Source organism: Acinonyx jubatus, chromosome B4 (assembly GCF_027475565.1).
Source record: "Acinonyx jubatus isolate Ajub_Pintada_27869175 chromosome B4, VMU_Ajub_asm_v1.0, whole genome shotgun sequence".
Lineage (NCBI taxonomy): Eukaryota > Metazoa > Chordata > Mammalia > Carnivora > Felidae > Acinonyx > Acinonyx jubatus.
The window spans coordinates 124451645-124465542 of record NC_069387.1 but is presented as its reverse complement, the minus strand read 5'-3'; the positions used below and the strand labels follow the sequence as shown (position 1 = coordinate 124465542).

At 50.8% G+C, this 13898-nt stretch overlaps 1 protein-coding gene across 2 annotated transcripts in view; it reads right to left on the bottom strand.

The window, feature by feature from the left end:
• ABTB3 (ankyrin repeat and BTB domain containing 3) overlaps nucleotides 1-13279 on the bottom strand; it is a 314326-nt gene extending 301047 nt beyond the window's left edge. Inside the window, exon 1 of one of the 2 annotated variants that reach the window (XM_027070914.2) lies at nucleotides 11548-13279. In XM_027070914.2, coding sequence (XP_026926715.1) covers nucleotides 11548-12685 — 1138 coding nt within the window. In that variant the 5' untranslated portion in view covers nucleotides 12686-13279. The remainder of the gene's footprint in view (nucleotides 1-11547) is intronic. The other variant, XM_027070913.2, reaches the window with a different exon arrangement.
• Nucleotides 13280-13898: the final 619 nt, after the last annotated feature.

The following is a 13898-nucleotide window of genomic DNA, read 5'->3' as shown; positions in this document are numbered from 1 at the left end:
CCCTAAGACCCTCCTCCAGAACACAGGAGGGACACTGATATGCTGCCCCATCCCTGGCCTTCTGTTTACTCACATTCCACAACTGGATGTTCCGTAAGGTATGAGGGAGGGGGGGGACAGACAGGGGAGAGAGACCCTTTGCAATCAAGAGGAGGCTCTCTTTGTTCTTTCTTAACAACTATGGGCTGAAATGTGAGGTTGCTAAGTGCCACTTAATAACTGCTTCTAGCCTCCTGCTGATAAATTTCGTTCAGGCCTAAATTGCAGGAAAAGTTACAGCAGCTAGTTTATTTCTGTCTCATCCATCATACTGTGAATTGTGTATCTGCTCATGATGGCTCTTTTCACACAGGCCACTGGGAAGCTAAAGGGCAGCAAATCCTGGTTCTCAGGCCTTTGGACTCCAGGACTTAATGCCAGTGGCCCCTGGTTCCCAGGCTTCAGGATTTAGACTGAATTATACCACCTGCTTTTCTGGTTCTCCATCTAGCTCTGGCAAATTGTGGGACTTTCTGGCTTCCACAACCGTGTGAGCTGATTCCCATAACAAATCGCCTCATATATAATCTCTATATATCCTATTGGTTCTGTTTCTCAGGAAAGCCCTAATACAGCGATAAACACTCTGTAAATGTTACCTTTTCCCATTAGTAAATTCCAGGCTTTACTGTTTTCCAAAGTGTTGCCTTGTTTGACACTTATGGCAGCATGAATACCAGAACCTAGTATTATCATTATTTCCCATTCTTATAAGAAGAAACAGGTTCAGAGAGGTCAGGGGCCTGTCCCAGGCCACACAGCATATGTAAACCCGGTTAGGCCTGAGCCGAAGAAGCCCTCCTACTTGCTAGAGGGTTCAGGCACCTTCCTGCACCCCCTCCCTTTCTACCACCAGCCCCCACTCTGCAGGCTCCCAGCTGCCCCAAGGGGTTCCACATGCTGAGACTACCAGAGGCTGCAAAATCGCCAGCTTGCTCCTTCCTGGTCTGTCGCTCTTTCCTCCACAGCTCTCATGCTAAGGGAAAGGAAAACCTGGAACAGCAAGAGGGTCAGCGGCAGCAGCAGGACCAGGAGGGAAGGAGCCCGGGGGATGGAGAGGGGAAGAGAAAGAGGGGGCGCCCCACACCTGGCCACTCGCTTAGCCTCCCACCCACACCAGTCCGCCCCAGGAATGGGAAGAACAAGCATCTGGAGACTCAGCATCTGGCCTTGAAAATGGCAGCTGCAGAATGGAGAGAGTGGGTGGAGGGGTGGGGTAGGTTTCTAAAGAGAATGGGGCACACACAGAATTCAGAATTGAGAGAGGAGATTCCCAGCTCTGTTCCCGGCCCCGATGACATGACTGTGGGAAGGTAACCACGAATCTTAACCCCCAATCCCACCCAGGATCCCCGGAGGTCTGGTATCCCCAGTCACCCCTGGAGGCACACAGGACGGCCAGCTGGGCCTCCCCAGACTTCACCCCACAGTCTGAGGAGACTCTGTCCTACGACCCTGTGAACCTCTGCCGAGGAGCTACGGTCACGGGCACAGTTTTACATTTGGGTGATTATCTGTGGATAAACTAAACCTACTTCAGGTCTGCAAGCTTCTCAGGGCAGGACCATGTCCATTGTTGCTCACAAGGGTGAGCCCAGGCCCTAGCCCTCAGAGTCAGCAAAGGTAAGGCTGCAAGGGGTAGGAGGGGCAGGAGGCCAAGAAAAGAGGCCAGAGGGGAGGCCGAGGAAAGGAAACGCTGTATCTGTTCCCCAGTACTTGAAATTCTCTGAGGCCATTGAGAGAGAGAGAGAGAGAGAGAGAGAGAGAGATTGGTAATTTGTGTCTACCTACGCATGCACATCCTGACTTCTGGGTGGTTCTATGGGCTGGGATTAGGAAGAAACAATGACACACGCCACCCAAAAGAACCCAGTTATTCCAAGCAGCCTCAACCTCTGACACGAGCATTGTTTTTTAAGGTATCAAACTGCCTCTCCGATTTGCTTTTGGATGTTAACGCACTGGGGAGCGGCTAATATGGTTCCGCGCGGAGCATGCCTGATCTTCACAGTAAGTAACTGCTTTCATTGGCTCAGTCGCAAGCGAATGGGGAACCTCCCCCATGCTCCTGGACTAGCATTTCTTTTACTGTGATATGCAGAGTAAAAGCTGGAGATGGTACAGCCTGGCTGTAAATTAATCTCAAAAACTGCTGTCAACAACGCAGCTTCTCAGCCCTCTCTGCCCCCAAGGAGTGAGCTGGTCTGGAGGAAGCAATGCATCACAGAGAATAGGAGACGGGCTAAGAATCCAGAAGCCCAGGTACTGGTTCCAGCTCTGCTGTAAGACCTTGTGACGTTGGGCAAGGGGAGTCTCACTCTGAGCCTCAGTTTCCCTACCTGTAAAATTGAGGGTTGAATGGAATGCTCCCCAGGAATGCTACCACATGGGTGGGAGAAAGGGAGAATCTGAAGTCCCTCAGACTTGAGCTCAAATCCCCACTCTGCATTCATTGCCTCAGAGACTCTGGGCAAGTTACAAAATGTCTCATAGCCTCAGATTCTTCTTGGGTAGGATGGGGCTGGTAACAATATCTAACTGGCCTTCCCACATTCACCTTTCCCTTCCTTCCTACCTGTTCTCAGTACTGCAGCCTATATGAGCTTCTTAGACCACAAGTCTGAGCATAGCGCTGCCCTCCTTAAAACCTTTCAAAGGTTTTCCAGTGTCCTTGGGAAAAGAAGACTCTTTAATCTGGAAGATGGCTTGGTCCAACCTCCACCCAGCTCTCCTCACTTTGTTCTCCCATTCCAGCCACCCTGGCTGCTCTCCTTCTTACCATGCTCCCTTCTGCCACAGGCCCTTTGCACATTCTGCTTGCATCATAGAGTATCTTCTACCTTTTCAACCAAATGGGTCATTCTTCGACTTCACTCAAGCCTCACATCCTCATCGAAGCCTTCCCTTACTCCTGACTACCCCAGGTATCTCTCCTTTGTAGCAACCATCACAGTTGTATACCTACATGATTATTCATGATGAAAATAATTCACTACAGGCCTGCAAGCTCCATGAGGTCAGGGACCATGTTACTTAACATCTAACATAGTGCCTACAGAAAAAATCATAATGAACATAATAAAACAACACCAACATTTATCAAGCAATTTCTACATGTCAGACACTTCCCTAAGAATTCACTTGTATTATTACTCTCACTTAACAAAGGGGAAGAATGAGTCACAGGGAGGTTAGGTAACTTGTCTGATATCATACAACCAGTTAAGTGGTCAAACCCTGGAAGCCTGGTTACTGGCAGAGTGTTTGAAGGTTTTTACTCAATACATGAAGCAGGGTTCAGGAAGCAGATCTTTAAGCAAGGAAGCTGGCACCTCTTAAACATTTGATAATAATAATAATTGCTACCAGACATTAAGTGTTTGTGATACGTCCAATACTACCTATTCTAGGGACTTCTACATGAACTAACTCATCCTCCCGATGACACCATAAGGACGTACTACCATTATCGTCATTTAACAGATGAGGAAACCCAGGCTCAGAAAGGTTACCTGGCTTTCCCGAGGTCACCAGAGTTTACACCTTGGTCCACTAACTCTAAAGTCTGAGAAAACTCCAGCCCTGGGATTCTCAGGGGGGCCAGGACAAATTCTCCATCATGCCACAGATTTCTGCATGCAGTTCTAGTGAGAAGGCCCGCCCTCCTTCTGGCACTGAGTCTACTGACCCAGCTAGGCAGAGTATGGACAGAGCTGTCCCCTGGAGACCACAAAGCCACCCACCGCCCCGAGGCCTCGGCTGAAGAGGCTACACAGCAACCTCACGGGGCAGCCAGGATGGGGAAAACCAGCACGAGCTGAGAAAAGAGCTTGGATCACATATTACACGAAGGGCAATCCTCAACCAGGAGCACCAGCACCAAGGCAAGCTGTGCCTTCCACTCCACACACCCCTTGGGCTGTTCTGGGATCCCCTCAGAGGCTCATCTTCACCACGGTGCTTGTAGCCCTTCAGAGAGCACAGGTTCTGAAGCCCAAACCCCAATTCTACCCCTCAGTACCTATGGCAACTCAGCCAGCCACTGAACCTGTCTGAGCCTGGGTTTCCTCCCCAGTAAAATGGGAAGAGGAAACACGCACTTCACAAGAATGGGGTGAAGGCTGAGGGAAGTATTCTGGAACGCCCTGCTAGTACACTACGTGGCCCAGCAAGTGTTAGCCCCTCTGCAAGGGGTGCTGGAGGGGAAAAGACAGGTACATAATACGCTTTTCCTAGGGCACCCACTCGTTTTGGATTCATATTCTTCCCATGCCTAAAAGGTTCATACTGATTCACCATGAATCCACACCACACCCCACTTCCGGATTAGGATGACAATAACAATAATAAGAAACGTAAAGCATGATAGGTATAAAGTATTTACTTACCACGAGACACTGGGAAAGACACTTTGTATACACTGTGTCATTTCTTTTATATTATTTTAATCTTCACAAATATCCTAAGGGGCAGTCCAGAGCCAGACTGCCTGGGTTCAAATCTGACCCAGCCATTTGTGAGCTGTGTCACCTCAGACAGATTCTTGAAACTTTTTGTTCCTCAACTTTCTAATCTAGAATTGTAGTTGGGAATGGCTACCCTGCCAGAGACCATAATTCCCAGCCCCCTCGTTTCTAGGTGAGGCCATGTGACTGAGCTCTGGTCACTGGAATGTGGAAGGAGTTGATATACTCACATCCGGACTGTCCTATAAAAACCTCCTACACTCTTCCACACTCCTGTTGTCCCCGAGCATGGAAGTTCTGGGGAGTCAAACGTTCCAGAAGGCAGAACCTCCGTCAACTTCTGTGGAACAAAGCACTTCCCTGCCCTGGCATCAACTTTTCTCAACATGAATGAGACGATCACTTTTCTTGTGTTTAGCCACTAAGATGTTATGGTTGATCTGATCTAACAGCTACCATCACCCTGACTACTAAAGAAATTGGTACCAGAAGTGGGGTGCTTAAATATGTGGACCTGGCTTAGAAGTCAGATAGTAGGGCCTGGGAAACTGGACAGCCTCATGTTGGACAGTGGTAAAATGTTAACTGTCACCTAGGACGACTCAGAGGCAGAAACTGGGCCAACTGAGCCTATAGGCTCTAGAGAAAGATGTTTAGGAAAAAAAAAAAAATGGTAATAGTTTGCTTTATTGCTCCTGGCTGAGTTTAGCAAGGCATTAGTAAGAAAGAGGAGCTGAAAAAGACAATGACTTCTAGACCCCAAACAATAAGAGTAAAGACTGAGAAGACTTTTAAGTGAAACAAATGATCAGATTAAGGGTATAAGCTTCCGCGTAAGCCTGGTGGCTGCAAGGTAGCTGTCATTAAGGGGAGATAAAGAAAGGTATCCAGGTAAGAAAGTGAAGAAATAATCCAGTTTGATAATTAGCTCTAGGAAATGACTATGGGTGTGGCTATTGGCACATTAGATGTCACTGATGAAAATCCTACTAAGTTGTTAAGAGAAGTGCATTGGCAAAATCTCTAAGCGTGCATTTTAAAAACCTTTTACTGTTACAGCATTAAAACAATCCTTGGGCCCCTAGAAGTTCAAGGGCAGGAAGGAACTAGGTTACAAAAGATTTAGAGCTTCAGGTTGGTCATACCCCTCAGGACCTGCTTCAGGAAGGGCCAAGAAAAAAAAATGGACAAAGACAATCCTCCCACCACAAGGCAGAGCCAGGAGCATGGAGAACAAGAAACCAGGAAATTTCTCCCAGAAGCAGACTCAGGGCTTAAGCAAGGAACATCACCCATTTCCAGGGCACAACTACACAGTGCCTGCTTGCCAAGGTTTCAGAAGAACTAACCCAATGACTTGTGTGTGTCTTCCACTGCTGCTTTTTCCTAGTGGGAGTTTTACTGCGGCTACCCTGCCCTTTCCAATGTGGGATATGGATGCAGAGGGGCAGACAGCATGTCTCTGTTGGCTCATGGCTCCCTGGACCATGAGAAGCCATACACAATCCAATGGCTAGAACTCAGCTTCACCCAAAGATCCTCAACTTTCCTCTGCAAGCAATGACTGCACAGAATATTAGTGTCCTCCCTTGGGAAGGGGAACATGTTTTAAGTGAGAGAAGAAGGATACACACAGATATCTGGTGGCTGCAGAAACCCTGGCACATCTGGCCAAGGATATATAAGCACAAACAATGGAGATCCCTTCCAGGCTTAGCCCGTAACACCTTTCGTAAGATCTCTACTCCCTCCTTTCTCTACCTATTGGCTAGATGAATGTCCAAGTATGGCCCTGAAGGCCACATACTGAAGGGAAAGAAAGACAAACCCATCAATCTTGGTACCTAACTGACCCTCCTTCTCCTCCCCCATCACTCCTCTCCCAATCAGACTTTAGCAAGTAAGAAACAACCTTCTATTATGTTAAATTCCTGAGATCTGGGGGTTGTCTTTTATAACAGCGAATGTGATTATAATGATTATAATAAAGAGAAACCATGACTGGCATGTAATAAGCACTACATAACTGTAGCTATTATTAGAATACCCATTTTACTGATAGGAAAGCCTGCAAGTTATGGGTGTCCCTAACTTCGAAGTCAGACCTCTCGATAGACGATAATCAGACCAACTTTAGAGGTGATTTTGGTGCCTGGCTCAAGGTCACTAATCATGATAGACCCAGAATTGGAGGCCTTCCTCCTATTCAAAAGCCATCAGCATGTGGCTCCTGACACCAGGTCTCCGGGTTGATCCCTCCTCATTTTATTTTGCTGTTATTTTTATTTTCTGTTCCATGAAACACCCTACTTGCAAATGCCCCAGCACTGAACTGGCAAGTCTGCATAGGAAACCAAATAACCCTCCATTGACCCAAATTCCAAGTTTTCATTTACATTCAGCTAGTTAATTAAAAACGTGCTCTGTGAGCACAGACACTGCCGTGGCTGACTCTTGAGATAGTTTTGCTATTCTTTGGAAGAAGCTAGGTTTCTTCTGTGACATTTTTGTCCAGCACAGCAACACTGCACCATGGAACAGCATGACCAGATAGGGGACAGGAAAACTGCTGAGTAAGCCATTTAGTGCACAACAGAATCTAAGGAGGCAACGGCGAAGAAAAAGACCTGAAAATCATCCTACCCACCAAGCCACTGTTGCCGGGGATGGGGCCCATGTTAATTAATGTTTATAAAGTGATTTGGGATTCTTGAATGAAAGAGACTATTCAAAATCAGCAGCCTGAATAATCAGTTTTTTAAGGAAGTCATTATTGCTAAGTGCCTACTATGTGACAGGTGTTTTCACATACTTGATCTGATTTAATCCTTTAATCACTGTATGTGGTAGATTTGGATTTTCTTCCCTTTTTTTAATGCCTTTTTTGTTTGTTTTGGTAATCCTCACTGTGCAGATGAGAAAACCAAATTCAGCAAAATTAAGTCATTTTCTGGAAAGCAGCAGAGCTGATATACGAGGCTAAGTCTTTCCCAGTATAAAGTCCTTATCCCTTTCATCACACCACACTGCCTCTTCCAGTCTTCCCTTCAAACTCTCTCTGCATTACAACAAAATTTCAGTCAAGGATGTCTATCTTTTTTTTCTTAATGTCTTTGTTGTTTGTTTGTTTGCTTGTTTTTACTAAAGTACATTTTAAAATATAGTGAAACACACATTCTTAAGTTTACAGTGCAATGCCATTTCAACAAATGCATATACCTCTGAACTCTATTACCTGGAAAGTTCCCTAGCACTTCACTAAGCATGCCTTTTTAAAAATAATACAGCTTATTTAAAAATAAGGGGTGCCTAGGTGGTTCAGTTGGTTAAGCAGCAGACTTTGGCTCAGGTCATAATCTCACCATTTGTGGGTTCGAGCCTCGCATCGGGCTCTGTGCTGACACCTCAGAGCCTGGAACCTGCTTCGGATTCTGTGTCTTCCTCTCTCTCTGCCCCTCCCCTGCTCACGCTCTCGCTCTCTCAAAATAATAAACAAACATTAAAAAAATAAAAAATACAGCAAATAAAATAAGCTACTTTCTTTTGACCAAAACAATCTTTTTGTGACCTTGGCAGTGGGGGCTGAGCCCATGGAGCCAATCCGTGAGATGGGTGCAATGATTTGACTTTGGGAATTTTGGGAAGGGGGATCCAAGTAAAATCCTGTACCTTGCTGGCTCTGTCCACACCAGAGAGTTGTTCATTTGGATGAGATAAAGATGTGTGATACCACTGTGCCTGGATTATCACAACTACCATGACCATTTTGGCCCCTACCATGTGTCAGGCACCAGAGTGTAATGCCTTTATACACGCAATCTCATTTAATCCTAATAATTACCTCTATTTTACAGCTGAAGAAAATGGGGCTCAGAGAGGTTAGGTAACATGCCTAAGAACACACGGCTAGAACAGGACAGCCTTGAAATTCAAGCAGCAGGAAGTCTGACTTCAGAGGCCTTTAGAGAGTTGATTATAGATGCTGATGGGTAAATTTTAAATCCCAAAGATTTAATGGGCCTCTTACATTCATTCAACAAATAGTACTCAGCATCTGCTAATGGGCCTCTTACATTCATTCAACAAATAGTACTCAGCATCTGCTATATGCTAGGTGTTAACAGATATCTAATAAGCTCCAGCTGTGTACCAGGTGCTCCCTTAGACTTTGGTAGAGATTATAAAAATGTAATAATCTAGTACGGCCCAGTTCAGTTTGAAAGAAACAAGAGTAATGTGTTGGGACAGAAAGACTGTCAGGCTGTAAAGGGTCTCTGTTCAACTGGGTTGGATGGCCTAAGAGCAACACAGTTGGGTTCCTTGTGCCTCAATTCCTCCTCTGTATAATGGGGATAACAGCTGTAGCTTTTCAAGGGAATGCTGAAGATCAAATGAGTCATCTGAATAGCGCTGGATATATGTTGGCCGTTATTACCTGTGTACTGCATATTTGCGCAGTCCTTAAATTTACTAACAGCTCAATAAATATTGACGAATAAATGAATTCACAAATGAAATAAGCGATGCTGCGGAGTTAAAGGGGGAAAAAAATCGATCATGTAAGGACTGGGCTCCTTAATAAGGCCGGCAGAGCAGAAAGACTGCCATGCAAAACAGTTTAATAGGTTTGATGTTTAATGTATGTTTCAGATACCTAAGAAATTAATTGCTCATTCCTTTCTCTTCTGCATAAATGACCTGCCATTTTAAACAAGCTCAAAGAAAAGAGATAGATCACAGTGAAATTACAGTATATCTCATACTAAGAAATGGCTGAAGGGGCCCCGACACCCAGGAGTTAAACTCTGTGGTGTGGTAAACGCTAGGATGGCTGCAAACCCCAATCACCACACACTCACCCTGCCCAAAACCAACTCTGTGGTCTTCTCCTTCCTTAAATTATACTCACTCCGAAAAGGATAAACACAAACACTGTCTTTAAAAGATGTTAAAGATCATAAAAGTAAAACCAATTTGAAAAAAATTTAGAGGTTACTAATACAGACAGAGCTACAGGACGCCCTTATTTTACAGATGAAGAAACTTGAGGCCCAAGAAAGAGAGTCAGCTCAAGTCTTAACTTCAAGAGAATGGCAAAGACGCGGGTGGAGCAGGTTGCCCAGATTCCCAGATCCCAAGACTGGCGCCCCCTAAGGGGAATGCTCCTTACTCGGAAGGAAACACTGTGAGAGATTACTAAAAGGAAGGTCCAGTCCCAGCAGGGGGCTAAAGGTTTGGTGGGCCAGTAAGAATTAAGGATGATTGTAATGGGAGAGGTACGATCAGGGGAGGTGGGCGCACCTGGTGGGAGGAAAATTAAGCCCTCTGTGCTTTTTTTTTTTGGGGGGGGGGGGGGAGGGTAGGTTTCCATACACAGAGCAGTCCAGTCCACAGGTCCCGGGGTTTTCAGGTGAATCCTCCCCCTTCTGAAGAAGCTTATACAAAGACCAATCAATAATACCTTCTCCTGCAGGTTTCCGCCTCGGTCAGGATTTCATGTGTGTTTGGGGGGGAGGTAAGGGGGAGCCTCTGCGCCCTCGGCTGGCAGCAGGGTGGGAAGGGCTCTGGCCAGGAGATCCTCGAGAGTCTCCAGATCAACGCGGAAGTCGCGATCCCGCCCCTCCCCCTCCCCCACGCCCACTTTGCTCCTTCCTTCTCCTCCCCCAACGATGATCAAAACCAGGTGAAAGGACCGAGAGCTGGAGGGCCAGTTTCCAAAGGGCTTTTGCTGGAGCCCCGCGCGCCTGCCCTCTCCTGCGCACACTTAGACACATTTAACATACACACGCACACACTCACAAGCACACACTTGGCACCCCCAGAGGCCGGGCCGCGCCCGCCGCATCTTTCCTTCAGCCCCCGGGAAACCGACAGGCAGCAACATGAATGAAATCTACCCAGAAAGACTGCATTTCAGCTCCAACCACGCAATCTCCGGCCAAACCACCGAATATGTAGCAAAGTTTTATTTCGCTTTTAGAGTCTCCAGTTACGCTTCTACCATTTCCTGTGGAAAACTGAAGCTTTGAAGTGTCTAGCTCTGGCTTTCGCAGACAGGCAGGACCGCCAGCTCGAGCTCTCGAAAACAAGAGCCCCCGGCCCCACCCCCTCCACCGCCAGAACTGCAGGTTCAAACCCACCCAGCTCCCGCCTCCAAAACGGGGGTTGTGGGAGGGAATGACAGAACCTGCTGGAAACGACGCCCTAAACTGACAGCCCCCTCCAGAACCCCGCCCCACTCCCATCCTGCCCGGGTCTCGAGTGGCGCTCCTTAAGGCAAGTGGTGACAGCTGCAGCTCCCTGCCACAGGGAACGGAGAGAGGCAGGAGCTGGAAGGTCGGATATTGAGGAAGGGGGTGTCCGTCGAGCAGCACCCACCAGCTGTGCGCTCTAGCCTCCAAAAACTGCCCCGGGAAAACTTGGGACCTAGAAGTCTTCCCGCTCGACCCTCTCACCACACACACCTCTCTCCCACAGTTTCTAGGCCAAGCGATCTCTCCACTCTTCTGCCTTGACGGCCGCGGGGCCTCTCCTACACCCGCGCCCAGATAGGGTCCCGGAGGGCGCAGGGAAGTATGAGAACTGGGCGGCAGTAGGAGGAATGCACCTCTTCCGTAATTCCAAGCAGCCAAAGTCCTGCGCCCGAGAATTTGGTATCTTCAAGGTCAAAAACAAAACAAAACAAAGCACAGGGCTATGGCAGAAATACGTACTAGGGGCAAATGATCAAACCTGTGCCCCCACATGGTGATGGGTTCTTCCCACAGTCAGCAGGCGGCAGCCGCCGCCCCGCCCTGCAGTAGGGGCAGAACTGTGCGCTCCGGGACTTCGGAACCTTAGGAGCCGCGCGCGTAAAGTACGCGGATTCCTAGCGCGGGGGTGAACAGACGAGTTTCGGGCCGCCTCCAGCTCTGCGGTCCTCTCAGAGGCCTGGGACAGCAGTGGGTGGCCAGAACGACGCGGGGGGGAGGGAGCGAGGCAAACTTGCAACCGGAGTTGGAGGGGTTGGGTGGGAGGAGGCGGCACCCGCGCGGCCACTTACCGCTGGCATTCTTCCCGCAGATGAGGTGCTGGTAGGGCTGCAGGAGCCCCCAGATCTCGGAGTCGTTGTTGACTGTGTGCTCCAGCGTTTCCACGGTGAACCTGGGCGCCTCGTGGAGTGCGTGGTGGTGGTGATGGTGGTGGTTGGCGGCTGCTGCCGGTGGGGCTGCGGCCGCAGCAGCGGCGGCCGGCTGGGCGCAACAGCTGCTGCCCCCGCTGGCGCTGCTGGCTGCGCTGCAGGCGCCGCCGCTCGCCGCTCCCCCTCCCGGCGCCTCCCGCTCCTTATCCGCCGCGGGGGCCGTGCCGGGGCCCGAGCTCGGGCCTGGGCCGGAGCTGGAGCCCGGGCCAGGGCCGCTGCAGCTCCGGGGCAGTCCGGAGGCCACGACCCTCGAGTAGATGTCCCGGAAGAGGCTCTCCATGCAGGCTGTCAGGTAGATGGCGGCGTGTTCGTGGATGCGCAGCGCCACGCGGCTGTCCACCATCCAGCGGTACACGCGGCCCACAGAGAAGGTGAGGCCGCATCGCGCAGACTTGCCGCGGCCCAGGCGATCGCCGCCGGCACTGCTCATGTTGTAGAGGGACAGCGCGGCCAGCGCGGCCGCCGTGCAGTGCGCCGCCAGGCCCCAGGACAGCACGATCTCCATGGCGCTCTGGATCTCGTACTTGGTGCACTTAGCGAAGCGCAGGCTCAGGCGCTGCGCCTCTTTGGCGATGCGTACCAGCGCCCGGCTCACCAGAGTCGACAGCTTGGCCAGCGCGTCTTTGGGCAGGCCGCCGGGGGCCGCCGGGCCTGCCCGGGGATCCCGCGAGCGCAGCAGCAGCGCCTCCAGCTCCTGGAGGGTCCAGGGGACCTCGTCGAGGTCCGGCAGCAGCCGCGAACAGTGCTGGCCGGCGCAGTCCAGCCCCTCGGAGTCTTCCACCAGGGCAGTGTTGACGGTGTCAAAGCTGTTGTGCCGGCTGTGCATGGAGTCAGCTAGAGGCGGCCAGCAGCTCCCGCCATACGGAGACGCCGGGTGCGAGTCGGAACAGCACAGGGACAAGTTGGAGGAGCGCACCGAGTCCGCCGCGCCACCATAACCCGAGTCCAGCGTCAGATCCTCCAGGGTCCGCACCACAGGCTTCTTACCTCTCCTGGCCATCGCTGCGCCACTTCATGCTGCGGCCGCCAGGGAAGGAGCAGCGAGAGCAGCGGGAGCCGGCGCGCGGGGAGAGCCGAGTCCGCGCTGCTTCGGTTCACTTTTCTACCAGCCGCTACTACCAAGTATTACTACTTTCGGCTGCTTCCCCGGGCCGCCGCCGCCGCCGCTGGTAGACACCGGGCAGACCCCGAAGTCATCTTCCAGAGCCCGGGCGGGAGCTGGGGCGCACTGGGGAGCGAGCGAGGCCGGGAGGAAAGCTCACGCCGGGACTCGCCCCTTTCTTCCAAAATAAAATAAAAAGTGTCTGACCCGCTCCTCCCTGGGCCCTGCTGAGCGCAGAAGCCGCCGGACGCCGACCTCAGTGTTCGTAGGACGGAAATGGACTCAGATGCCGCCGCAGCAGCAGCAGCTCTGCCGGCAGCTGGCTCCGGGGTCCGGGCTCCCGGTTCCCGGCTCCCGGCTTCGGGCTCCCGGCCCGAGGTTCGCTAGAGCGCCAGCCCGCCCTGCACTGAAGCGCAGCAGTTACCGCGGCGGCTGCAAACCCTGCCGAACCCCGCAACACCCTGGCAGCCAGCAGGGCGGGCGTATGTAAAGCAGGGCCGACGGAGAGCCAATGGGATTAGAGGATGCTAATTATCTCCCTTTTTTTTTTTTTAAATTCCTCTGCTCCACGTAGCCCCGCCCCTCACACACGCCCCCGGCGGTGACCAAGGCTGCAGGAAGTGGGGGGCAGCGGCACGGCAATTACGGGGGGTCTGTGGGAACGAACAGCCGCGGATACTGTCCCTCTGCTGCTGTCCCTGCCCCTCAGTCTCCTGGCTTTGGTACCAGGATGGGAGGGTGGTAGGTTGGGCAGGTGACCCCCACCCACCGAGGTGTGCTACCCGCCAGTGGTTCACAAAGTGTCTGCCTGGGGTCACTTCCTGCCCCTGAGTTTCGGATTTCACTTTGTTTTTTTCTTTCATACGCAAAGCCTGTTTTTTCTTCCTCTACCCTTCCCCCATCTTTGGGTCCCAAATACCAATTAATGCGGCCCTCTTTCAGCCCTAGTTCGCCTCAACGTGGAAGGAAGGTTAGAAACCAGGCCAGCTAGCTGAGAGGCCAGGGCGATGGATACCACTAGAAGGCTGAATCTCAGGACCTGAGCCACCTGTCACCAGGACACATGAACTAGGTTCTTTTCAATAGCCAGAAGGACGACCCTGCACCCATC